General features: G+C 41.8%; 1 protein-coding gene across 2 annotated transcripts in view; it reads right to left on the bottom strand.

Annotated features, from left to right (window-relative positions):
• The window catches only part of TSPAN5 (tetraspanin 5), a 175,484-nt gene extending 150,541 nt beyond the window's left edge, over positions 1 to 24,943 (bottom strand). For both annotated transcript variants that reach the window (XM_043571959.1, XM_043571963.1), the window contains exon 1: positions 24,436 to 24,943. In XM_043571959.1, the coding sequence (XP_043427894.1) occupies positions 24,436 to 24,516 (81 nt within the window). In that variant the 5' untranslated portion in view covers positions 24,517 to 24,943. The remainder of the gene's footprint in view (positions 1 to 24,435) is intronic.
• Positions 24,944 to 25,059: the final 116 nt, after the last annotated feature.

Raw genomic sequence — 25,059 nt, 5'->3', positions numbered from 1 at the left:
TCCCAAAAAGTATCCAGGAAACACAAAGAAGGAATCTGTGGCTCTGGGAGGAAAGAGAGGATTGTGTCAGAGATAAGTCTCTACAGATGAAGACTGGAACAGAGGCAAGGTGGAGAGAATTAAAGGATAAAAGGGATTACAAACCCTAACTGGAGGGGGTGGAAGAAGAGACAAAAGAGAACCATTCTCTGAAAAGCACCTTAAGTTTGTACTAAAACAGAGAAACAGAGTGCAGAAATCAGGACAATACACTACTTAGAACGTCCTCTACTGCCACGCTGGCTAACTCTTCAGGGACAGAGGTGCAAGAGAAGAGAAAGACAGGGCACAGGCAGAAAGAGAGCCAAGTATAGTAACCATCTTCCATCACCCCAAATTGCACTGCCAGCCCGACTCCTGCACCAGCACATCTTTCCACATCAGAGAAGGGGGGGGGGGGGGGGTTGTTCACATTCGGCTAGTGGTTTACTGTTAACTAAGCACATTTTCCTATTTAGTCATTCACGCATTCAAAACAATTTATGGAATGCCTTCTGGGAGCCAGGTGCTGTCAAGACCTGGGATAACACTGCATTATTCAGGTCCTGTCTCAAAAGGACCTCAGAAACCAGTGGGAAACGCGCCCCCAAATGAATCAACACCAAAGAAGACCCAGGTGGCAAGCACCCGATAGACGTGCAATTCCAACAACACAGTCCCTGCAGGAGGGAGGATTATTGACTAATGCCTATCTTCTCGCCATTGTTTAAAATGGTTCTAATGGTAGACCTAGCTAGACAGAGTACAATCCATATGATGTGACAGCTTGTAAGTTTCACAATTTAATAGGCAGCTTGTACGGTTAACCATTCAAACCCACCTTTGATTTATCCATTAGAAAACAATTTGCTGTGAATCAAAGGCCATCAGGTGGAAAACAGGGTGTTAACAGGGAAAAAAGAGACTACAAAACAAAACAGATTGCCCAGACCCACTTAAACTGAAAAAGGCCAGCACTTTAGCTAAGAGCACTCCACAGCCCCCCCTTTATAGAGGCCATCCAACTGGCCAGAAGAAACCTATATAATCGCCTTCTTTTCAGTATTATAATAGATTCTGGTGTATTTTTTTAATTATTTTTTTAAATATTTCTGAAGATCTATACAGAATATATGCTATAGGATTAAACGGCTAAATGGGGTACACCTAAATGATGGGGTGAATAGAAGCAGTTTAGCAGAGCTACTTCTGTAACCAACAGCCTGTAGGCAGGCTGTAATTCTGACACCAACTCTTACAAAGACAATTACAGAAGCACCAGCACTAATCAGGCCCGGAGATCAGTGCTTTATACCCATGACCTCTTTATTCTTTACAACTTTCTGTGGTAGATGCTATACCTTTAAAAGAAGGCGGACAGAAATGGTGGAAAGGTCACTGAAAGCCCAGATAAGTGCAAAGTTACAGTCAGGAAAGTGGAGTTCACGATTCACTAGTCTCCAGGCCCCAATTCCCAAAGGGGGATGGTAAGCAGACCAGGCAACACCTGCATACACAGCAGACTGTGTCACAGCACAGAGGGAACTGAACTTAGGGAACCTGAAAAGTTTATAATGAACATCAAATAGATCTCCCCCTTTGCTCCATTGCTCCATACACATACGGCTGGGGAACAGAAGAGAAGTGTGGGAGGGGAAAATGTAGGCAAGGTCCCCGTAATGAAGCTTGGCTTTAATCCTGTCCTAATTAAGAGCCAAGTAAATACTTAAAGCAGGGCAGTGTGACACGATCAGATGTGCCACTAGAGAAATCTCTCTATAGCAGAATGGGGAGAATGGAGTGTTGGGAAGGTAGGGGGTACTATAATATTGAACATGGGAAATAGTAATGACCTGAACCAGGGCAGGGACAGGTGGTAGAGAGAAGAAGCAGAGCATACAAGCATACACTGATTAAGACTTGCAGTACTGTGCAGGATCCAAGATTTTAACCTACTTACAAGCTAACAAGTTAGCCTACCACAGTTCCATGGGTGCTGGCGAGAGACCGAAAACCCCTGGGTCAGAGACAAAGGATGGTTTATTACTCACAGCAGTGGCAGTAGTCACAGTATCTGTACTTGTGCCAGCTCTCTGAGCAACACTTCCCACAGGACAATGCAAAGAGGGCTCACACAGTGATCAGGACCACGAGAGGGCTCCTGAACTTAGGGAACCCAGGTATTTTTTTTTTCATGGGCATCTACCTTCCAAGGCTTTTCACTATACAAACATCCTTAAAAAGCCCAGAACAAAGGCAGTCAGTGCCCCAGTTCACAAGATGTGCAGAAACACGGGACAACTATGGAGAACAGTTGTTCAACATACTCCCTTTACTCATGAGGAGACAAAGTCTCAAAAAGCTTAAAGAGGGCAGCAAAGCTGCCTGGGATTCAAATCCCTACCTTAACGATGCCAGGTCCCACAGACTTCCACTGTTTGAAATCCCTTTATATAAAATACATATAAAGTGACTTCTGCTAGTGGATGGGGGTATGGGAACAACAGGTAAGTCCTCTAGGCTTTTCTGGAGGTTGTCAGCTCACCTGGGCAGGGAATAAGAAACACATTGGGGGCTGGTACCTCCACCTAGCTGTAAGGAAAGTAGACATTCTCTGTGTGCTAAGGGTCCTCAAAGCTTAAGTGGCAGGACAGAACCAAGTTGCTGCAGAAGGCAATAGCAGTGTATCTTCATGCAGTAGGGAGAGTTCCACTCCCAAGTCTTTTTTTATGAAAATGCATCCAGAATAGTGAAGAAAAGTTTTTATGTTGATACTTGGTTTTTATTTCCTAGAATTACTTGCAGAGGCAAGCAATAATCTTCCACACAAAAAAGTGATCTCTATTAATCTGGGCATTTACACTGGCAAACACTATATATATTCACATATGTAATTAAAAAAAGTAAAGTAACTGTATTAAGAAACCGGAAAAAAAAAATTGGTCAGCAGCCTCTTCATACCCTGGATTCAAGATCCAAAGGTAACTACAGACAGACGATCACTTCACAAACAAGGTTAATTATTTTGAATATGAGTAATCAAGCTTATTCACTAACATAAGCAAACCACTGGTTTATTTGATTTCAAGGGTACAGTAACAGGTTCAACAGCTGTAGTTCTTTTGTTCTCCCTGGGCCCAATAAGGACCAGTTGGAGAGTGGATCCTGGTCTGAGGTTTTTTTAGCCCAGTCTGCAAAGTCCCAAGGCACCTGAGGGTCTTTGTCAGACTAAGGAAACCTCTCCTTAGCAAGGAACTCCCAGGTCCCCATGAGAAGCCCTCATGTCTACCAACATCACCCTCATTATACAAGGGCTGAAAGGCACAAGTGGTACTTACCACACTAAGCAGAAATGTCTGAACCCATTTAACTTAAAGGACCACCCACTTTACATGCCACTTACTTCAACCATTGGATGACTGCCCAATGCACACAAAGCTCCACATTGCACAACTCCGGGGAGCATCATGCATATCCCAGGGAGTTGTACAGACCACAACTTATGTTGTGCAGCCCTTGGGGATGGGGGACAGAGGGGTCACTCCCACAGATATTTCCCCCATTAAAATCCACTTCCTGATCCATGCACTCTTAATCCATGAATCCTTAGATGTCAGCAGTCACCATGGATCTCATTTTGATGGCTATAGATGGTTAATACCTTTCACATATCATTAAATGAATAAAAAATATTTAGAATTTGGTTGACTGAATGCAAATAAGATTCACACTGGAAACAACAGGAGTGGGGTTTCAATATCTTACCTCATATTTGAGCCCTGAGAGTCCACTCTCGAGGTAAAATCTTAATATCAGGCCTAATAACCATAAGGTCATATTCTTCTTTTCACAAGGGAAAGAGCAAGTATCTACTGCATCTAACAAGTAAATACACTTTTACAGGTATTTGATGAAGAAAAAACACAAATAAATATTGTTTTAAACAAATATTCTTACTTGCCTTTCATCAGCTGCATGACTGTTAATATAAATGCTCTCTAAACTGCGTAAACCAGCTTGGAGATGATCTCGGTGTTACTCTCCAACAGGTTAAGTGATTGCTTAAAAACAATTCATTCCACAAATATCACAAAGCAAACAAATTTTCTTCCCCAGTCCAATTCAGCAAAGCCAGGATGTTTCTGAGATGGGTTCTTCCTGCCTCTTCTTAGCTCTGGCCTGCTGCCTTGGCCTGGACTTCCCCATATCTCTTCTTTCAGGGCCAGATGTCCTCCTAAGCTCCTAATATTGTGTGCTCTCTTCCCACCGCCACCAATACTCCTGGGTTCTGTTGCTCAGTACTCTCAAGATCAACCTCTTGCATATTTCAGTTTTATATCTTACCTGACTCAGGATACAATTCTTGGCAAAGATGCCGTGGTCTCCCTTGGTTCCCTTGGTTCCCTGGAGACATACAGGCCAGGGGCATAGATATGAAGTACACGAAAAGCTCTGAGGAACCACCCACCACTGCCTTCCTAACCACACTATTTGTAGGTTAGGCCCAGGTGATTAGGGTCTAAACAGGACACAGCTCAATATATTTAACTGGATAAGTATTCAACTTACACACAATACACCTGTATCTAGCCTTATTTGCTTTTACTCTACTTACATGGTAATAAATTAACCTGTTACCATCGCTTGGAAGCTGGCAGAAGACACGAGACACCTGGGTCAGAGACAAAGGACTAGTATTCACAGCAGAGAGCATGAGCATCATGTTTGAGTAGGTTCTCCTTGTCCTAAAGTCTGAGGGTCAGGGGGGTTGGCACGGAGGGGCCCAGATGGAAGCTGCACGTGCTGCTCTATGTCTGCATCACAGCTGAGGAACCTGTGCTTTAGGGAACCTTCTGCTTTATAATAAGCAGTAAATGAGACTACGCTTTGTTCCAGAGAGAGACATTACCTCATCCTTCAAGACTGCTCACTGCAAATACACCTCTAGGAAATGGCCCAGGTAAAGAGGATTCCTGGCACACCCAGTAAGACACGGAGAAGCACAAGAAACATGTGGAGTGTCTTCTGATAACTTGTGCATATTCCTAAATTTAGATAATTATCTTTATGGGGTTCATGGTCCCAGAAACTCCACCACATGAACCTCCACTACACTCGTCATGGGATACAAAAGCTGAGCCTAGGCCCCTCACTGGAAAGGAACTTTGAAACATCCCATATTTAATTGCTTAGTCCAATAGCCCAGTCTAGGATTCCTCCCAAGCACATCCTTCCCTCAAGACAATGGCCTTTGCTTCTCTTCTTCCTCTCTTTCACCTCCTCCACCTTTGGAAACTTAGGATTAGAAATAAACAAGAAATAAAAAAACCAAACTAATAATGGACAGAATAGAAGCTGGTCTCAATCTGGGAAAAACTTCAGTTCTAGAAATCTTCATCTATACAGTTGAAGGAAGAAAAATCACCTATGATAGTTCAGAAAATGAAAAACGAGACAAAATTCCACTGGGCAAATGTTCACACTCTGAAAAGCACTAACTTTGGGAAGGCAGGCAACTTTCTTCTTGTCAGAATTATGCTCTGACATTCCATACAGTGAAAACACAACTTAAAATGCCAGATTCCTTAAAGTTCAACAGCTCATAAACATCATTTATAACAAAAAATTGTAAGTATACAAATATAAATTCAATTTAAAAAGTTGTAATTATTATCACAATAAGTTATATATTAATAAACAGGTTCATAAACATACCTACTTGTACATAAAAAAAAAAAAATCTTTGCAGAGGGCCGAAATGGATGCTAGTTTTTTTCCTAAGCTAAGAAAATTAATTTAGATTTAACTAATTCATTTCAATTAACAAGTATTGGGTAGCTACAATACTTTAGGTACTTTTCCAGGCATAAAAAATTTTATGCCTTTCATATGCCTAGAAGATCTACACATGTTATTTTTTGGAACTGTAATTTCTGCATATACTACCATTAAAAAAAAAAAAAAAAAAAAACAACCCAGGTAAGTCTGTGGCCTCAAAATGACCCTAGAGACAGGACATGAGAACTATGAAAAAAGCCGGTGTTTGTGATATAGAAACAGAGTGCTGATCAGGTCACGCCAGGAATGGGCATGGTGGACAGCTGCAGCTAAACAGGAAAGCAAATTAGGGTCCAGGAGAGTGGGGAATGGAGCAGGTGTCCTGGCCAGAAACCCGCAGATCCAGTTGCCAAAGGAAAGCGTGGAGGTACAATTTCCACCAGTGAGTGAAGGACAAAAGGAAACAAACAAACAAACAAACAAAACTTTGCTGTGAGTGAAAAGTTCTATTATACAGAGTGTATCTCCCTAACAAGGAAAGGTGAGGCTCCCGGACACCAACACCTTTCCCAGATGATAATGAACCAAACAAAAGCCTGCACCTGTCCTGAGTTGTCATCTATTCTACACTTGATTACAGTATCAGTATCCACTGAGTGCTCACCCCTCTCAGGGATCCATGGCAACATCTTATTGAACTTTTACAATTATCCTAGAAGTAGACTCACGTTTTGCCCAAAAGGAACAGTTCAGAGCAATGGAGTAAATGTACACAGTCACACAGCTTCAAAGGGTCAAGGCCAGTATTTGAACCCAGTCAGTCTCACTCTTAACCACTACCTTAAACAGGGGGGAAGTATTCTCTGCCTAGCATGGGGGTTGGGGGACAATAAAATTAAATATATAAATAAAGAAGCAATGTCCCATTTTTTATATCATGTGTGACTATCTGGGGCTAATGGTGCAAAACAAATTCCATGGGTAGCTGCATTCAATACGAAAAATACCAAATAGGGGAGCACCTGGGTGACTAAGTTAGTTAAGCAGCTGACTTCGACTCAGGTCACGATCTCATGGTTCGTGAAGTTGAGCCCGCATCGGGCTCTGTACTGACAGCTCAGAGCCTGGAGCCTGCTTTGGATTCTGTGTCTCCCTCTCTCTCTCTCAGCCCCTCTCCCGCTCCTGCTCTGTCTCCCCCAAAAATAAACATTTATAAATAAATAAACCAAATAGGACCTATATGAATTCATAGATTAAGGTCATCACCACAGAAACTTCAAACACCTAGTAGCTTGTTTAAATATGAACAATATTAGAGATGACAAAGAATTTCAAATAATACCTACACCATCAAGCTTAATCTATTCAATATGCAACTTTATGTGCAAATTAATCGAAAGGCTTTGTGTTTCTGCTAACTTAAAAGCCACATATGGAATCCATATGAAGCCAAGTTTTTGAGTCTGTTCATTCCAAAGCGTAAGAGTAATACATAGTAAATGACCTGAGTACTCACTTCACACAAGCAAGGTTGATGTTAATCAGAATGCACCAAAACCGTTCAGAAGAACCAAATGGAGCCGAAGCACTAGCACTTGAAAACTAGGGCAATTCTGCGCGCCCACAGCGTACAGGCAACACAAGCCAACACCGACTTCTAGGTGAATTCGTAAATGCTAAACAGATGCCTTCCCCCACCATCCTCAGCAAAATCCGCAAGGCCTCTCCTGGTCCCCTCTGCGTGCTCTCCCCATGCAGCGTGGCGGAGGAGGCGTGAGCCCCGTGAGACGCTAGGCTCCTGTTTTATAGCTGTTCCCTGTTTTAACGTGGTGGGCTCTGCCGAAAATTTTGGTTGGGGCAAAAAAAAAAAAAAAGGGGCGGGGTGGGGGGAGGAGGGATTCACTATTAGGACCCCACGGGGCGGGGAAAGAAGGTAAAAACCTAAATGATTTTTCAGGTCCTTTTCAACATAGAAATACTTAGATCATATAAAGAGGACTGCAAAAGACCAGTGAAAGGATAGTTCCAATACCCGGGCACTAAACAGATCCACCAAAGATCTACACTGAATAGCTGTACCGCCATTCATTCCTGCTGAAAATAATTCCAACCTTCTGTTCTGTCATCAGCAGGTTAACCTCTTTAAGGAATGAGAAAGAGATTCACCTTCACTGAAAGCAAAAAGCCTGGTCTTCACAATTCTGAAATTAAATTCACAGAAAGAAGAGGGGCAAGGCAGGGGATATTCAATAGAAAGCTCACAATTAAAAAAAGGTTCTTAGCAATAATTAATGATCTGTTGGTGCCTTCAATTAAGATGTAGTAATTTTATAGTTCAAAGAGTTCATTTTCTAGTCTTCATTTAAGAATCAAAAATATAATCACAGTCTTTTTTTTCTGTTTATGCCATCGAGACTAAAACTGATCTATGGTTTTTCTTTCTTTTTTTTTTTTTTTTAAAGTAGGCTTCTCACCCAGTGTGGAGCCCAACACAGGGCTTGAACTTAGGACCTCGAGATCAAGGCCCGAGCTGAGATCAAGAGTTGGATGCTTAACCAACTGAGCCACCCAGGGGCCCCTCTGGTTTTTATTTTTAACTTAAAAAAGTTTTTCATTTGGTTTGCATATTTATACTAAACTGTCATAAAAGAAACTTTAGTCTTTTATCATAAATAAAATTGCTTGGAGGTCACATGGTCATTTAGGAAGCTTGTCTTTCTCCAAAGAAAGCACATATCTACTAACAACAACAACAAAAAAAATCCAAGGGTATAGATCAATATTTAATATTCATGAAGGATATATATTTGATAATTTACTGACTTATACTGATATATTAAAAATCCAAGTATATAAATATCTAAATGGAATACTTGTATTTCACAAAATACAAAATATTTCTCTCCTCTTTTTAGTGACACCAATCCTTCAATTTTTAAGATATTGATTCTGTATCTTAAAAAAAAAGAAGAATAAAACACAATTTTCAAACTTTTATGTAATTGTTTCAAATCCTCACTGGAGAGCAACTTGAAAACTCTCAAAACATACAGTAAGAACATTAGGGATTATTAAATCTTGCAGACTCAGGAAAAAAATGAAAATGCCACATAGAATTAGGTCATCTAGCCATCTCTTCATTCAATTTATTCTTTCCACAACCAATAGACAAAGCTAAAAGAACTGGTACCAAATAAACACTATTTTCCCTAGGATTACAGTTATGAGATTAAAAAAAAAAAAATACGAGGTAGCATTTGTCACATGAGTTACCATGTGGGCAGTTGCCACACATATTTGGATAAGCAGGGCACCAATAATACAACTGGTGCTCAGAAATTTTTCAGCTTTATTTTTCTGTCTACATAAAGGTCATGTTGAAAAATATTTAAAGCTAAGAGCCTGGGTTTTGGGGGTTTTGTTTTTCAGCTACCTACCACTGTAACTCTTTCGTTTAAAAGTACAGGGTTTTTCAAATGCCTAAAGCAGATCTATTGATTTTTTTTTTTTTTTTTTGGTTGTGTGGCATTGATGTTTATTCACAAGGTATTTGTTCTGTATGTTGAAACACTTATTCTAAATGTTATCCTGAGGGGGGAAATGCAGGTAAAGTCAGAAGAAATGCTTAAAAGATATTGATGGCAGAGCACCTGGGTGGCTCAGTCAGTTAAACGTCTGACTTAGGCTCAGGTCATCATCTCACAGTTTGTGAGTTCAAGCCCTGCATAGGGCTCTGTGCTGACAGCTCAAAGCCTGGAGTCTGCGCCTCCCTCTCTCTGCTCCTCCTCTGCACGTGCTCTCTCTCTCTCTCTTTCTCTCTGTCAAAAATAAATAAACATTAAAACAAAATTTTAAGCTATTGATGGAAAAGCACTTTTTTTTTTCCTTTACAAAGTTAAGTAACCGAGGTTTGTTAAATTCAAATCCTTGTAAGAGACTACAAGTCTCTTTAGTGAGACCCGAAAATGGCTTTTTGTTTGTTTCGGCGTGTTTGTTCACTGCTCTCACAGTATTTCACTAAGAGTCTCCATTTTTAATATAATTGAACCAAAAGAAAGTATTACTGGGATTGTGGTGAATTTCTTTTCCTTAAAAAAAATGTATATTAGTGTTGCTGTATTGTTTTTACAGTAGAAAAGTACAAAGAAAATGCCCTATTCTAAAGAATGCATCAAGTAAATGGACTCATTCCAAATTGAACATAATCCAAAGCAACTTGAAGGAAGAGGAGATGGATGTAAAAGGAACCCACTGAGATAGATTTCCTCAGTTTTTAAGGTCAACCTCCTATCAGCCGGAGATCCAATTTTCCAAAGCATTTTCTTTTTTCTGCCTAAGATGTAACTACTCATTGGGCGCAGAGCTGGTAGCAACTTTTCAGAAATGGGGGGTACCTCTCTTTTTTCCCCGACAGGAAACAGAACCTGAAGTAGGCAAAACTTTCAACACATCTCCCCAACCATTTTACCTCTAGAGATCCATCCATCTCACTAATAGAGTTTAGCTTATAAATGTATGCCTTCCTTCGAATTACTTAAAAGCAGGGCTCCCCAAAGTGAGATTCCCTGGTGACCTGGGGTGCCAGAAGAGATGATTTTAGAATACAGCATTAAATAATCTTGAATAAGAAAGTCATTTCCTTTTCAACTCTCTTTTAATCCTCTGGTCTAGTCAAGGAGAAAGTCTTCATTTGATGCCAGGACGTCGAACACTTTGTACATTTGTTAACCTCTGTTGTAACAAAGGAAAATAAGCTTCTGACTCAGGCCTGCTAGCAGGCACCAATCACAACCTAGAAATTAATAAGCCAGATTATCGTCACTGTATGTATCTGAATAATGATATTTTTGAAGTTTTTTTTTTAATCAATGTATTTAAGGTTTAAAAACAGAATTGATTTAAAAGAAAAGAATAATTCGCAATGGTCTAGATCCTTGCAATTCAAAATGAGATCAGTGGACCAGCCACCGTGGCCTCACCAGTGAGTTTATGAAAGTGTTAGATTTTTGGCCTCTCTCACGCCTACTGAATCGGAATCTGCATGTTAAACAAGATTCCCCACGTGAATTGTATGCACATCAAAATTTGAGAAACTCTGAGGTGGCACCAGAGTTTGTCCAAAACCATGCAGGAAACTTGCAAATGACTAAACTTTGGGGTTCGCTGTTCGGATTATCATGTGGGCCATCCTCCAGGCCTCATGGAAACTGGCTAGCACAGGTCAGAAGGACAAGGGGATAACTTCAGTGTTTGCAAAGGGAAGTCACAAACCATCAAAGGATTGTGAGGCCAACGAGGGAATCAAAATTAATAGTGTTGGGCATGTTGCAGGTAGGCTAAAATTACCTTAAGTAAAGTATGCTCCTATAATATCCTGTCATGCTCCACAGATCATTCTTTTTGACCAGTGAACGCTACAGTAAAAATTCTACTTACCCTCCCTTTCATCCCTCCTTCTTCCCTTTCAAGGGCTGGGGTTTTCTGTACACCTTCTGCATAACAGTGAGTGACAAGGCTCCTTGCACCTACTAAATTAGCATTCCCTGGCCTTTTCTCCTAGAGGTGAGCCTAATTAGAGGGAAGATTATGCTTAGAATTTAGGACAGCCTGGGGCACCTGGGTGGCTCAGTCAGTTAAGCATCTGACACTTGGTTTTGGCTCAGGCCACGATCTCACAGTTTTGTGAGTTGGAGCCCCTCATAGAGCTCTCGGCTGACATCGCAGAGCCTGCTTGGGATTCTCTCTCTCCCTCTCTCTCTCTCTCTGCCCCTCCCCTGCTCACATTGTCTCTGTCTCTCTCAAAAATAAATAAATAAACTTAAAAAAAAAAAAACAGAGGAGGTCACCTTTTGGGATGAGCACTGGGTGTTGTATGGAAACCAATTTGACAATAAACTTCATATACTGGGAAAAAAAAGAAATCAATTAATAGAAAGGTAAATAAAAAAAACAAAAATGTTTGGAAATGAAGCTATGTTCTTAAACCCAGTGGTCAAGAAAATACGATGACAATTAGATAATAAAAATTCAACACACTAAAAAAAAAAAAAAAACAGAAAGAAAGAAATTAGGACACTGTGGGTCCTCTGTGTCACGTGACGCCACTGGAGGCAAAAGAGCACAGCACCCAATGCACCCCATAACTGCCCCAGAGAAGTCACGCCATCAGTCAGTCACCAAGATGGGTGGCCCTTTAGTCAATGGCCAGGTACTTCAGGCCAAAATTCTACTTGTGTGCCAATTCAAAGGCCCCTTCAACAATCTAAAGAATTTTTCTGAAATACAGAGTAAAACAATGATCGAAATATACATGACTGATGATACCATAAAAGCTAAAAGCTAAAAATATGTAGTTACAGCCATCCAGATATTTCTAGAATATCCCGATTCAACAGATGTTAATAAAAGATTTTTATTTCCGCCAGGTGTTAGGCCTAACACCAGAGCTCAACATCAGAAACTCAACTGTCCCAGCACAAAACACTAATAGGAGACCAAGACCGTATGGTTTTGCAAAGAAAATGAAAAGGGAATCTAAATGGGTAAAGAAAAACGGGGAAATTAACAACAAACAATAGATGCAAATTCATGGTCTGGTATCCATGATAAGAATTACATGCCATTCATTACAATGAAAAGAACACTGTGAACATTTGTTAGATCTCTTTTCCCTTTAGTTATTTTGAGAATGCGCTTATGTAGGCAGAACATTACAGAGAACAAAAAATATATGTTACAATGTAAGATTACTTGAATGGTTCTGAAAGAAGTTAAGAAAAAAACAATCAAAAAAAAAATCATGGGTGTTGAGGAAAACAGAGTAATAACTGCTAATATCTACTGAGTTTTCCAAGCCATTCATACATATTAACTCCTCTAATCCTCATGACTCCAAGACAGATATTGAGTCTTAATACTACTATTAATGACATCAATTAACACTACGACTAAGAACGCCATTTTGCAGATGAGGAGATTGAACTGCAAGGTGACAAAATAACCTAAGGTCACAGGCCTGGGAAGAGAGCTGGGTAAAAATCAGACACACGTGAAATCCAAACTCAACACCATACTCTTCAGCTTGCTTCCTCACCTGCCCAAGTCACGATGCACCTTTTTCATCACTCTCTAATACGGTCCCAAATAAACCATTTTTCCACAAGGTCAATGACCTGTGGAGTCTGCATCCGTTAAAGGGCTGGGGCATTTTTATAGAACTATACCTTAAAACAGGAGAACTAACTTTTGGCATTAAATGCTTCAATAGTGATTAGAACTACTTACTTGGCAGAATTAAATTTTAAGGCTGCTTGGGGGGAAATATTAACAGCTGGGGGAAATTTTTGTTGGAAGCAAAACATACTTTGAGAAATGCTTAACTCAAGTATTCCCCTTTTATTAGGACTACTTAATGAAGTACAAAGCATTAAAATAGCTGGCCTGAATATTTATTAGAGCACCAGCTGTTCCCTCCAGATTTTTAGAAATTCAAGACTTAGTGCCAAGTATAATTTAGAAAAAAAAAAAAATCTCAACAAGTAAAAAGAGCCCTATGTCTTATAATACTTCTGTAAATAGTAAACAGTAGCTGGAAGAGGTATACAACATCACTTTGCCTTTTCAATGAGAGAAGCCAAAGTGTTTTGCCATCTATTTCCAAATACTAATTGGTTATCAAGGTTGGTGATTACATTGCTTAAAAATTATACCTTGCATTTCATAATTAACAATCTTTTACATACAGATACCATCAGTGCTAACCACAAAGTTTGTCCACCATTCTGGGTCTTTTTTTTTTTTTTTAAGTAGTCTTTACAACCACTGCAGAGCCCAGAGTGGACCCCAACACAGGGCTTGACCTCACAAGATCAAGACCTGACTTGAGATCAAAAGTCGGACACCCAACCAACTGAGCCACACAGGCGCCCTTTTTCTTCCCTTTTTCAGAGCAGTGTGAGAACTATGCCCCAGTAACACATCTCAGAGAAATACTTTAGAATTTTTTTCCAGATTTTATTTCTTTCAAAAGATCTCCACTTTAGGAGCCCAGCCATAACCAAATACCTAATCTTTTTAAAGGGGGTAGGAAGAAGTCAAGAAAATTATCTGAAAATTCATTATGCACACTCTGAATCTTCTACATTGAAGCTTCCCTTGCTAAAGTAAACTGACAGGGGTGCCTGGGTGACTCAGTTGGTTAAGTGTCCGACTCTTGTTTCAGCTCAGGTCATGATCTCACAGCTTGTGAGACTGAGCCCCGTGTCAGATTCTCTGCTTGAGATTCTCTCTCTGCCCCTCCCCTGGTCACACATGTGTACGTGTGTGAGCGCACATACACACGTCACTCGCTTTCTCAAAATAAATATTAAAAATTTTTAAATAAAAATTAACAAGAGAAAAAAAAAAGTAAACTGACAAACATCAGGCTTGAGTCTCCTGTGTTGTGTTACTGTCAGCTCTTTGTGACAGTGCCGCACACGGGGATGTGGGAGAAGAAATGTCCCTGCAATGGCATTGCGGCAGTGAAATCAACAAAACTGCCCTAGGATACAGAAAGCAACTCCCCTTCACCCCATCCCCAAATGAGGGTACAGAGGGCTGGAGAAACAGGAGAAAGTCCCAGGAAAGGAAGAGCACCTTGGCCAGGGAGGCCGATATTTGAAGGGGAGGACAGTTCACTATCTGGCATCTGTGGTTAGACCCAGTCCACTGCCCTGAAGTGTGCAGGGCAGCTAGGGCAAAAGAACAAAATGTCTATTTCTTCACTGTTCCTGTCGAGTAAATAACTAGCTTCTATCCCTATATGATGCTAATTTTTAGCATACTAATTGCAGCACAAGAGGTTCTGTTTAGCAGAGATTTTCTCATTTTGTTTTTAGGACTTTCAGATTTAAAAATAAACTGGCATTTTTGGATTAATAAAAAATTCCATGAAGGATAAAATAGGCCGCATTATTTTTTTCTCATAAGCAACGAACACTAGCTTCATGTGCTGGTGAAATCAGTCACTCTTTGGTCATGGCTCTACACTACCCACTCCCAGCTCCCCCAAGTGTCCTCTCCAGACAGCATTTGGAAGAGATGCCACATCTTGCCAAGAAAAACAACCAGAGCTTCTCAAACTCAGCTGGACATCAGAATCACCTGCAGGCATTTAAAAACAAAACACACGCACACAAAAAAACCCACAATACCAAGGCCCTATCCAGGACCTACTGAATCAGATCCCCTGGTGGGAAGACTAAAATTTCCTAACAACTTACTAATTACGCTGCTACATCTATAAAGAGGTGAAATGCCAACTGATCTTGCAGAAGTCACTCTAGCTAGTGAGACGGACTTCCTGGGCATGAAGAGATTCACACATAGAAGAAGGACCCACACAAGGAATGATTTTGTTAAAACATGCCTTGACCATCAAGATTCAAAAACATCTGAAAGCTAGAATGGTGGTTTTCAATAGTTTGTTTAAGCAGGAGACCCCTCTTTTCAAGCAAAGTTTTTCATGGTATCCCAAAATATCAAACCTAATGGCTGAGTTCTCAGGCAGGGAGAGAGGTCACAGATAGTCCCTGTCAGCCCAAGCATACCTCAAGGAAGCCTAGGGCTTCTGGCAGCACAGTTTAAAAACTGCAGGGCTGGAGTAAGACATATAAATGGGATAAACATATAGCACTAAATCTAAATTCAAATAATTAACTAGAGGGTTAGGGCTGCTGATTAGCACTTAGCCTAAGGAGATGAGTTTGACAGACGTTCACCTGAAAAAGAAGTGAAGGTTTCATTTCACTAGAAATTCACTTTGAGCCAACAATGTTCTCTGGCTGCCAAGAAAAGCCTGTGTGGTTTAGCTGAGGTTAATCACTACTATTTGTATTGAGAGATTTACCTTTTACCAAGCACCTTCATGTGCATGCTCTCCTTTAATACTGGATAACAACTCTATGAGATATTGGAATTATTTTCACCATATCTGAGATAAGCAACTGAGGAAATAATTTGTGAGAGTAACTTACTCAAAGACAAATCCAGGCGGTGGCAGAAGCTTCTACCTATAGGCCCAGCATGGCCTAGAGACTTAAGAGGAAGTTCAATAGTAACAGCCCACTGCTTTCTGCATGGTTGGAACAGTGAGTGAAGAATGTGTTCCACTCTGGTTGCTACATTAATGGAAGTGTGTCTGACCACAGGCAGAGTATCGTGACAAGGGCAAAGAACAATCTGGAAATTGTACATGAAGAATACATGGAGGAATTTAAAGCTGGAAAACAGAACAGTTTTTAAAGATGGAAAACAGAAGGTTTAGGAATGACAAAATACCTGTTTTTCAATACTGAAGCGCTACAGAGAAAGGAGGTAAGTTTTGTTTCATATCACAAAAGTGTTACATAGGCCCTTTCCCTTCTTCTGAAAAATTCTGTCCTAAAGCCATTAGTTGGGACCAAGCAAGGTAGGCCTTTGTGCAAGGATGGGTATGAAGAGGGATGTGGAAGCCCAGAGCACAGTATCAGAGCCCAATCAGAGTAGGGAGGGTATTTTGGGGTGCAGGGTTGTGGCATTCATGTTGCAGCATCAGCAGGTAAGGAGGACAACAGGAGCAGCTGTGGAAGACTGGCTACATATGAGGAGAACTTATCAAATAAGTAAACTGTTAAGAATAATGGGAGCCAGGAATCTCACTATCAAAGAAGGTATTTACAAATATAGAAAAGGAAAAACCTAGAATAAACCCCATGGTATCAAATAGGGATTTGAGGTATCATGGAAATCATGATTTTCAAAATATAAATAAATATAGAAACGCATATGTAACGTATGCATATGTGCATATATGTATATACATACACATATGCCGCCATTATATCCACTGGGAATTCCCAGGGGTGGTGATACCCTCATAGCAATGAGCACACTTAGCAACTAGATCTTGGCTTCTAAATAACATTCGCCACTCAAAGGAACCAAGGCTCCTTGGAGAAATGACTGATACAATAGATGACACCCCAAAATTATAAAATGAGCTTGGAACATCTTGTTCTGCCAGAAAGCACAGAAATGCTCAAAGAATGATGGGAGTTAAAGGGCACAGGAGCGGGGGGGGGGGGGGGGGGGGGCAGCGCCTGGGTGGATCAGTCAGTTGAGCGTCCACTTTGACTCAGGTCATGATCTCACAGTTCGTGGGTTTGAATCCCATGTCAGGCTCTCTGCTGTCAATGCAGAGCCTGCTTCCAATCCTCTGTCTCCCTCACTCTACTCTTCCGCCAGCCTCTGTTTCTCAAAAATAAATAAACATTAAAAATAAACAAACAAACAAACAAATAAATAAAGGGCACAGGAGGCAGCATGGCCGCCAAACCTGGGACCAACTGCAACATCAAAGTAAGGAGGGTAACAGTTTGTTTTATTTTTTATTTGTAATGTTTATTTATTTTTGAGAGAGAGACACACAGAGTGTGAGCAGGGGAGGGCAGAGAGAGAGGAAGACACAGAATCCGAAGCAGGCTCCAGGCTCTGAGCTGTAGCACAGAGCCCGACACGGGGCTTGAACCAATGAGCTGTGAAATCATGACCTAAGCCAAAGTCGGACACCCAACCAACTGAGCCACCCAGGTGCCCCAGGAGAGTAACAGTTTAAAACGCACTGAAGAAAAGGAAGCAACTTCTTCCTGATTTATATAAATTAACAGGTTGAAATTTTGATGAGGACTGGGCTATTTACGTTGTTTGGACGTAACCTGTCACAAAATATGTACAAATTACAAAAGGAAAAAAGAGTAACTTCATGGCAGAGCAGCTTTGGCAGACCACACTTTAATCAAGTGACCATCGACAGTAACAGGACAAACAGAAATCAGTGCCATCTGATGGGATGCCGTGAAACGAACACGGCACCATTTCTGTAATTTTCCTACCAACGATGCACAGTCTGAATCTAAGAATGAGAAAATGGAAGGCAAACCCAAAGGGAGGGACATTACACAAAATAGCTGGTTTATAATCTTCAAATGTGTCCAGATCCTGACAGAGAAGGACTGAAAGAGATAAGTAAATACAATGCATGCTCTGCATTGGAGTCTTTGCTTTACAAGACATGACTGGAACAACTGGGAAACTTGAATGAGGTCTGAGGATTAGATGATGGTAATGTATCAGTGGTAATTTCCTGGCTTGGATGGCTGTCCTGTGGCTATCTGGGAGAATACCCTAGTTTACAGGAAATATACAGTGAAGTGTTGGTGTGACAGCCATCTTTCTGGCAACTTTTTCTCAAAAGATTCAGGATAAAAGCAAATTATACCACATGCAATTTCTCTGTAGGTCTAAGATTGTTTCAAAACGAAAATTAAAAATCAGCCACAGTAAATTACAAGGATGGGAGTTACAGGGAAACATATTACATCTACTTGGAGGACAAGTGAAACTCTAACGATTAAAGTGGTCCAAAAACAGATCCATGTTTAGATGGGTTGGCAGGATGTTAGAGAAAATGTCTCACTGAATAGGAAGTTAGAGGAGATGACGTCTAGGTACTTTCCAATGATTTCATAATTCGTTCGTTCAACAAATATTTATTAAACATCTACTATGCTCCAGACAATGTGCTAGACACTGAGATTATGAAAATGATGGAGAGACAGTCCCTGCAGGTGAGGCCCTTATAATCCAGTGATGATTAATGATTCAAAGGTTAGAAATGTAAGACAGTCATCAGTGTCACATATAGAAAGAAGCATGTGTCTTCAGTACTCCATTGTCTTTAATTGTCCTTAATAATCCAAATTTCATTTATGAATTTTCAATAGACTACACATAGTTTATTATACTATCATATTCTCTAACATTTTCATCCTAACTCTTTATGCTAGTGGGTGGTGTTAATTGAGGCATATGCAAAAACTTTATCACTTTTCAATTATGAACAGATGTAAGTGACTTACTTGATGTTTTATTTTAAAATTAAAAGCATCTTCTAAAATAAGTTTCAAAGGAGAAGCTGGGGCTATCGTTACTAGAGGAGACTTAATACTTGAAAAGCGAACCCTGACACCTTCTTCAAACAGCACAAAAGTCACTCCACATCTCTGTGCTCCAGTTTCTTCATCTGTCACAAAGATGTCATAATATGCTTGTTAAGATGCTTTGAGATGCTTAGAAGAAAGAGACCATAATTATAAAGCTTTGTTAAAACACGGGTTGCTTTCACCTTATGCCTGGGATTATTATTGTGGACACATTAAGACAGAGTGATCCATTTTAGCTCACCTTGGCAATTTGATGCTGGGTGGAACATCATTTGGTTTTCTACCTTTTCTCCCTTTGCTTCATTTCTATCTTCCAGGGATATCATCAAGTGTGAATGCTTCAGTGCCTTCTCACTGACCCAAGAGTGAACAGCCAGACCAAGCAAGTTCAGTATTCAATTACTTTCCCCACTGAGGTCTATACACCTTTGTTACACTTTTTCCATATGACACTTTCATAACCATATTTAGCTTTCTTCCTACCATCTCCCTGTAATTCAAAAGGCAATTTAGACTCCCATATGGTTGCCATCGAAGCTAACAGATGTCTAGCAAATTAAAACAAAAATTATGACTTATAAACTGCTGATGTATCGTCATTCCAGAACATCTTACAATTTATAGTGAATCATAAGATAAGGCTTCCTACTTGATGCCCCCCCAAGGTTCCCTAAATCTCTCTCCTCTCTGAATTTAAGCCCTGTGGAAACAAATTAGATACAATATTCTGCCATCAACCCAGGATAAACCTCCTCTTAAAGACACAATGTAATATTTGAAAGCACATCAAAGAGAAATTTGGCCTCAAGTATCCAAGGCTGTTCTAATTGTAGTACTGTAAAGAGAAGAGAAAAACCAGTTGGTGTCCCCAAGCCATTCTTGGTTTTCCCAAGTCATTCAAGGTTTCCACTGATCCATGGGGCTTTTTTTTTCTAATAAGTGACAAATTTACTGAATCCATTTTACTGAATCCTAGGAAGATCTTAAAGGTATTAACATTACCTAGTGGTAATGATGCCAAAGTATCAGGCTAAAATATTCTAGAAGTTCTACAGTGCAGAATGGAACCAGTATAAAGTCTAGAGACAATAACAATAATGATAGTCACCATGTGTTACATATTGAGACATTGTACTGGGTAATATGTTACTCACTGAATCCTTGAAACTATAATTCCATTAGATAATGTTATCCTTCCTTTATAAACCAGAAGTTATGGCTCAGTGCAGCAGAGTGTATGTTCCAAAGATGGCCACAAGCCACATGACCTTGATGTTTGTCCATAAAAGGTAGAATTTCTTTCTTCTCCCCCTTGAAATTTAGCAGACACCATGTGTGCTTTAATGAGTAAAACAGACAAAAGTGACAATGGGGCAGGTAAGTAGTTTTAACTGCCTGGAACCTTCTTTCAGTCTCAGAGACAGGAAGAAGCCTCAAATAGGTGCTCTAACCAACAATCCTGGCTGAGCTGTAAGCAAAAACATCAACTGCCAGTCATGTGAGTACACCATCCTGACCATCCTACCTCAGTGAGACTTCACATCTCACTGCAACTGCCCAAGAGACCCCAAGTGCAACTGCCCAGATGAGCCTGCTCAAATCACATAACTGTGAGATATAATAATAAAGTTTTGTTTTAAACCACTAAGAGTTGGGGTTGATTGTTACATAACAACAGATCAACAACACCAGAATGAGGTCAATTTACTTGCCTACAAACAGTTAAGCATTAAAACCAAAATCCAAAAAGGTCCTGGGGCGCCTGGGTGGCTCAGTCGGTTGAGCGGCCGACTTCGGCTCAGGTCATGATCTGGCCGTCCGTGGGTTTGAGCCCCGCGTCGGGCTCTGTGCTGACAGCTCAGAGCCTGGAGCCTGTTTCAGATTCTGTGTCTTCCTCTCTCTGACCCTCCCCTGTTCATGCTCTGTCTCTCCCTGTCTCAAAAATAAATAAAACGTTTAAAAAAAATTAAAAAAAAAAAAGTCCAGAGCAAAACATCTATTAATGGTGTGAGGTGATGTGGGGGTTCAGTCCCCCCAAAAAAGAGACTTTAAAACAAAATTCCCGGGCGCCTGGGTGGCTCAGTCAGTTAAGCGGCCGACTTCGGCTCAGGTCACGATCTCGCGGTCCGTGAGTTCGAGCCCCGCGTCAGGCTCTGGGCTGATGGCTCAGAGCCTGGAGCCTGCTTCCGATTCTGTGTCTCCCTCTCTCTCTGCCCCTCCCCCATTCATGCTCTGTCTCTCTCTGTCCCAAAAATAAATAAACGTTGAAAAAAAAAAATTAAAAAAAAAAAAAATTCCCTGTCTCTTCCCTCACCCACCTCAAAGCAGCCTAAGGGTTTTCCAAGAAATGTCCTAGTAGGGAGACACCCTCAATAAAACCAATTCCCTTCTGGCTTGAGGTCTTCCAACATTAAATAGGGAAAATGAGATTTTCCCCACCACCCTGTGACAACTAATGAGAAAGGAATCTGTACAAGATGTTGACTTTGTTACTCAGAATATCGTACAACTGTTATATAAAAGGATTCATATTTTATACACCAAACTGTAACTCTAATAATAAAAAAAAATTTTTTTTAATGACTCACAGGACTCCATTTGAGATTCACAGTTGGGGACAGGGAAGAATGCAAACTACACCAATGAGTGAATAAGCCAAGAAGAAAAAATGAAGTAAGAAAACTGATCTTCAGACAACTCTCAGTAAGAGAAAAGGTCTGTAGTAAGTACTCCAATAGATGCTATTTTCATTATACACGGTGCCCATCTCTTGTATTTTTCTTCCCTAGCCTATTGGAACGTGACAGACACATTCTTTGTCAGAACTAGAAAGAACCTTACAATTCATCCAACTCCTTCATTTTAAGAGCTGAGAAACTGAGGCCCAGGGCAGTTAACTGACTAGCAAGGAGTCAAACTACCCACTAGCAAGAGAACCAAGCTCACAGTGCCAGGGTGACAATGTCCACATGTCAATTTTATTTCACCAGAACTACACCTCCAAACGTCCTCGATGGATTTCACATTTATTCTAGCATCTCACAGCATGAAAATGAAAGATTAGGAAGCCGTGCTCTCTATTATGAATCTCTTCTTCATAACTGTGTAAGGGTAGCATCGAGTCTGCTGTTTCCGGCAGTAACTGACAGGATGGTAACTTTGCATTGAGCAGAGATGTGCAACTTGACAGAAGCAGACTGCCAAGTTACTGACCCCCGTTCTTCAGTCACTAATATCTTAGTCTGAATTGCTGTACTTTAATCGAATGTCATGTTACCTTCCTGCTGATTGTGATGAGAGACTATGGTACTGACACACTGGGAGATTTAAATATGGGGTAATTTTGAAGTAGACAGCAGGATAGGAAAGGTATGAAGGGGCATCTGGGTAAAAGGCACCAGGCACAGAAAGGAGGGAGGAAGCATATACAAAGCAGAGAAGGGCTATAAGGAGGCTTCCACTTAACAATTTTGCCTGGGGTAGCTTGTTTAGTTCCACGGTCTAGGTTTCCTCTCAGGCTTCCCATAAAACTCCCGCCAAAAGACCTTCAAAATCAAACAAGAGGAAGCTCTATTCTGGAAGTCTCTATGCACGCATTCCGTAATTCTTTGATGCTCTCCACAGTTCTAGTGGAACTGCTACAACCCAATCCACAGAAAATACTAAATTTTCCTCTGTATACTGTACAAAACTACACCAAACTGTTAGGGAAACAGGCCCAAATCCCTTTATTTCTTTTCCACCTCCTGCTATGAAACTACAGAGAAAGCCCCTGGGTGCTTTCTGTTGCCTGGTAGCTGAAACATGCAACTTTTGAAAGTGTTCAAGTAGAGTGCAGAGGCCTGGACTCATTACCTCAACAAGGTCCAGTCTCAGTTCAGTAGTCCCTGACTCTCAAAGTCACAAAGTTTCAAGGTCCAATAAAATCAAAACACCTCACTCAGAAATGTGACTACCCAGCACTTTTCGACATTTTTCAGATGAAAAAAAGAGAAGCAAAGAAAAAAAATAATTTCTTCTTCCTATTAATTGCAGCAGGGAGGGGGCGACCACTCACAGGAATCACATACAATCTCTGGCAAGAAAAACATACAAACCTGTCTGTGAACGACTAGATACAATATTTATTCATGTTCTCCACACCCCCCCCCCATTCTCTTTATGAGTCTTGAGGACAGATGACATGGTGACACAGAGTGGTCCCCAAACCCTTCCATTTCCCTTTGCAAAACATGCAAACCAATGCAAGACACTTCAACAGAAAATAGGAAAAAATGTAAAAATGGCTTTGTTAATGTGAGTAGGGAAAAAATGAATATACAGAGCTATATGGATAACTATTCTCATAGCTGTACATGTCTACAACAAATGGCTAAAATTAAAGAACAATCAAAATAAACACACAATGTGTGCATACTGCCGTGGATTATGACTGATCCCACCGTTGCATTATTGTGTGTCTCATTCTGAACCTACACTGAATAGCAACTTGGAAAACACCCCCAGACAGCCACCATCTTTACTTTCCACTGGGGGGGGGGGGCGCATTAAGGAAGAAGATGGGATGGGATGGGATTGGGGGGGGGCGGCAGGAATAACACAGTCTTTGAACCAACGTTCTCTCCTTGCCCTAGTGAACTCTTTGTCTGGTTGCTGAACACGTTTGTGAAATCAAGGAAAAGAATCCAAACAAAACAAAAGAGTAGGCATCCCAGCCTAATTACAATAGGTGCCCAACACCCTGTGTTGCCAGCAAAGCCAGAGCGTGGTTTGAATCTTTCGTTCTAGCATTTGCTCTCCGTACCCCCAATAAAACGTATCTCATACATTCTCTTTGCATTTCTCCAAGGTTTCCCCAAAACGGCCCACTCTGTGTCACTCCTTAGAAAAGGAGGACGTGAGGCACGAACACACTGAAACATGTTGATGGTGACTTGTTATCATCCTGAGAATATACACATGGAAATAAAACCCTCCATCCCACGCGCCCACTAGCCAGTCCATTATGCAAAAGGAGCGCTTTCCAGCTGATGGGGAAGAGCGCGCAGGAAGCGTTATTTACGTGTACATTACAGAACCGTATACCACTGCATCTGCATCCTACACAAAGCCCGAGATGGTGCAAGAAGATACACGCTGAGCATGGCACAGACCAGCCGCGGCAACACGGAGCCAAGCCCTCGTCCAATCAGATCCCCGTTAGAAGGTGGACCTCAGGGTCGGCTCTGCCCGATTAGCCTTCCCTATTATGACACCACGCTCTGCCCAACAGCCATATCCCACCGGGAGCAAATCTAATTCGTGCGGTTGCTCATTTCTCAAACTGCCGAGCCTTTCTTTCATCTGCATCCCTGCTATTCGTCCCTTAAACAGCCACCCCAAGGCCTGGGTGCCCCCTTTCCGGCTCGGTTTTTCTTTTTACCTCTTCCCACTCCTAAATAGGATTAAATGTTTATCTCTCCAACGCGCAAGCTGGAAAGGCGGAAGGCAAATGCCTCTCCTTGCTCGGGCAAGCGCCCGAGGGGCTGCGAAAAGTAAAAGCAGCAAGCAACGTGGGGGAAATCGCCGCGGATCGATCGGCCACAATAGTTGAAATCCCAGAAGCGCTCCAACTTACCCAAAATATGACATTGAAGCCAAATATGAAATATTTGATGCAACAACTGACTTCAGGACCCTTGTAGTGCTTCCCGGACATCCTCTGGGTTCATGAAGACACTTGCCCCGGCAGCCCGAGTTTGGAGCCCCGGAGCACCGTTGCTCGGAGCAGCCCGGAGGGGAGCAGGGGATCTGGGACGCAGCTCCGGGCCGCGGCTGAGCCGCACGGGGACCGACCGGCGGAGAGCCGCTCCCGCACCTCCAGCCCCTTGCGCGTCGAGGCCGCCGGAGCCGGGGTGGCCGTGAGCTAGCGGAGAAACCGCGCGCTGCAAACCCCGAGCCTCGCCAAAGCTGGCCCCGAGCCCAAGGCGAGAGCCCGCGTCTGTCCGCCAGGCGATCTGTCGGTCCGTCGGTCTCCCAGCTTCGGGCAAACGCGGCCACAGCAGATGCTGGTGGAGACGCTACTCGCTCGCCCGCCCGCCGGCTCGCGCGCGCCCTCCCACCCCTCGCTCCGCCCGCCGCTCGCTCCGCCCGCTCGGCGCGCGGCTCCTCCGCCCGCAGCTCCGCCCTGCCGCCGGCTGCCCGCCGCCAGAGCCTCGGCGAGGCTCGCGCGCGCGCGTACGGGCTCGGGCGCTCCCGGGCG

This window comes from Prionailurus bengalensis, chromosome B1 (genome assembly GCF_016509475.1).
Source record: "Prionailurus bengalensis isolate Pbe53 chromosome B1, Fcat_Pben_1.1_paternal_pri, whole genome shotgun sequence".
NCBI classification, from domain to species: domain Eukaryota; kingdom Metazoa; phylum Chordata; class Mammalia; order Carnivora; family Felidae; genus Prionailurus; species Prionailurus bengalensis.
This window is presented reverse-complemented; position numbering and strand designations above follow the sequence as displayed.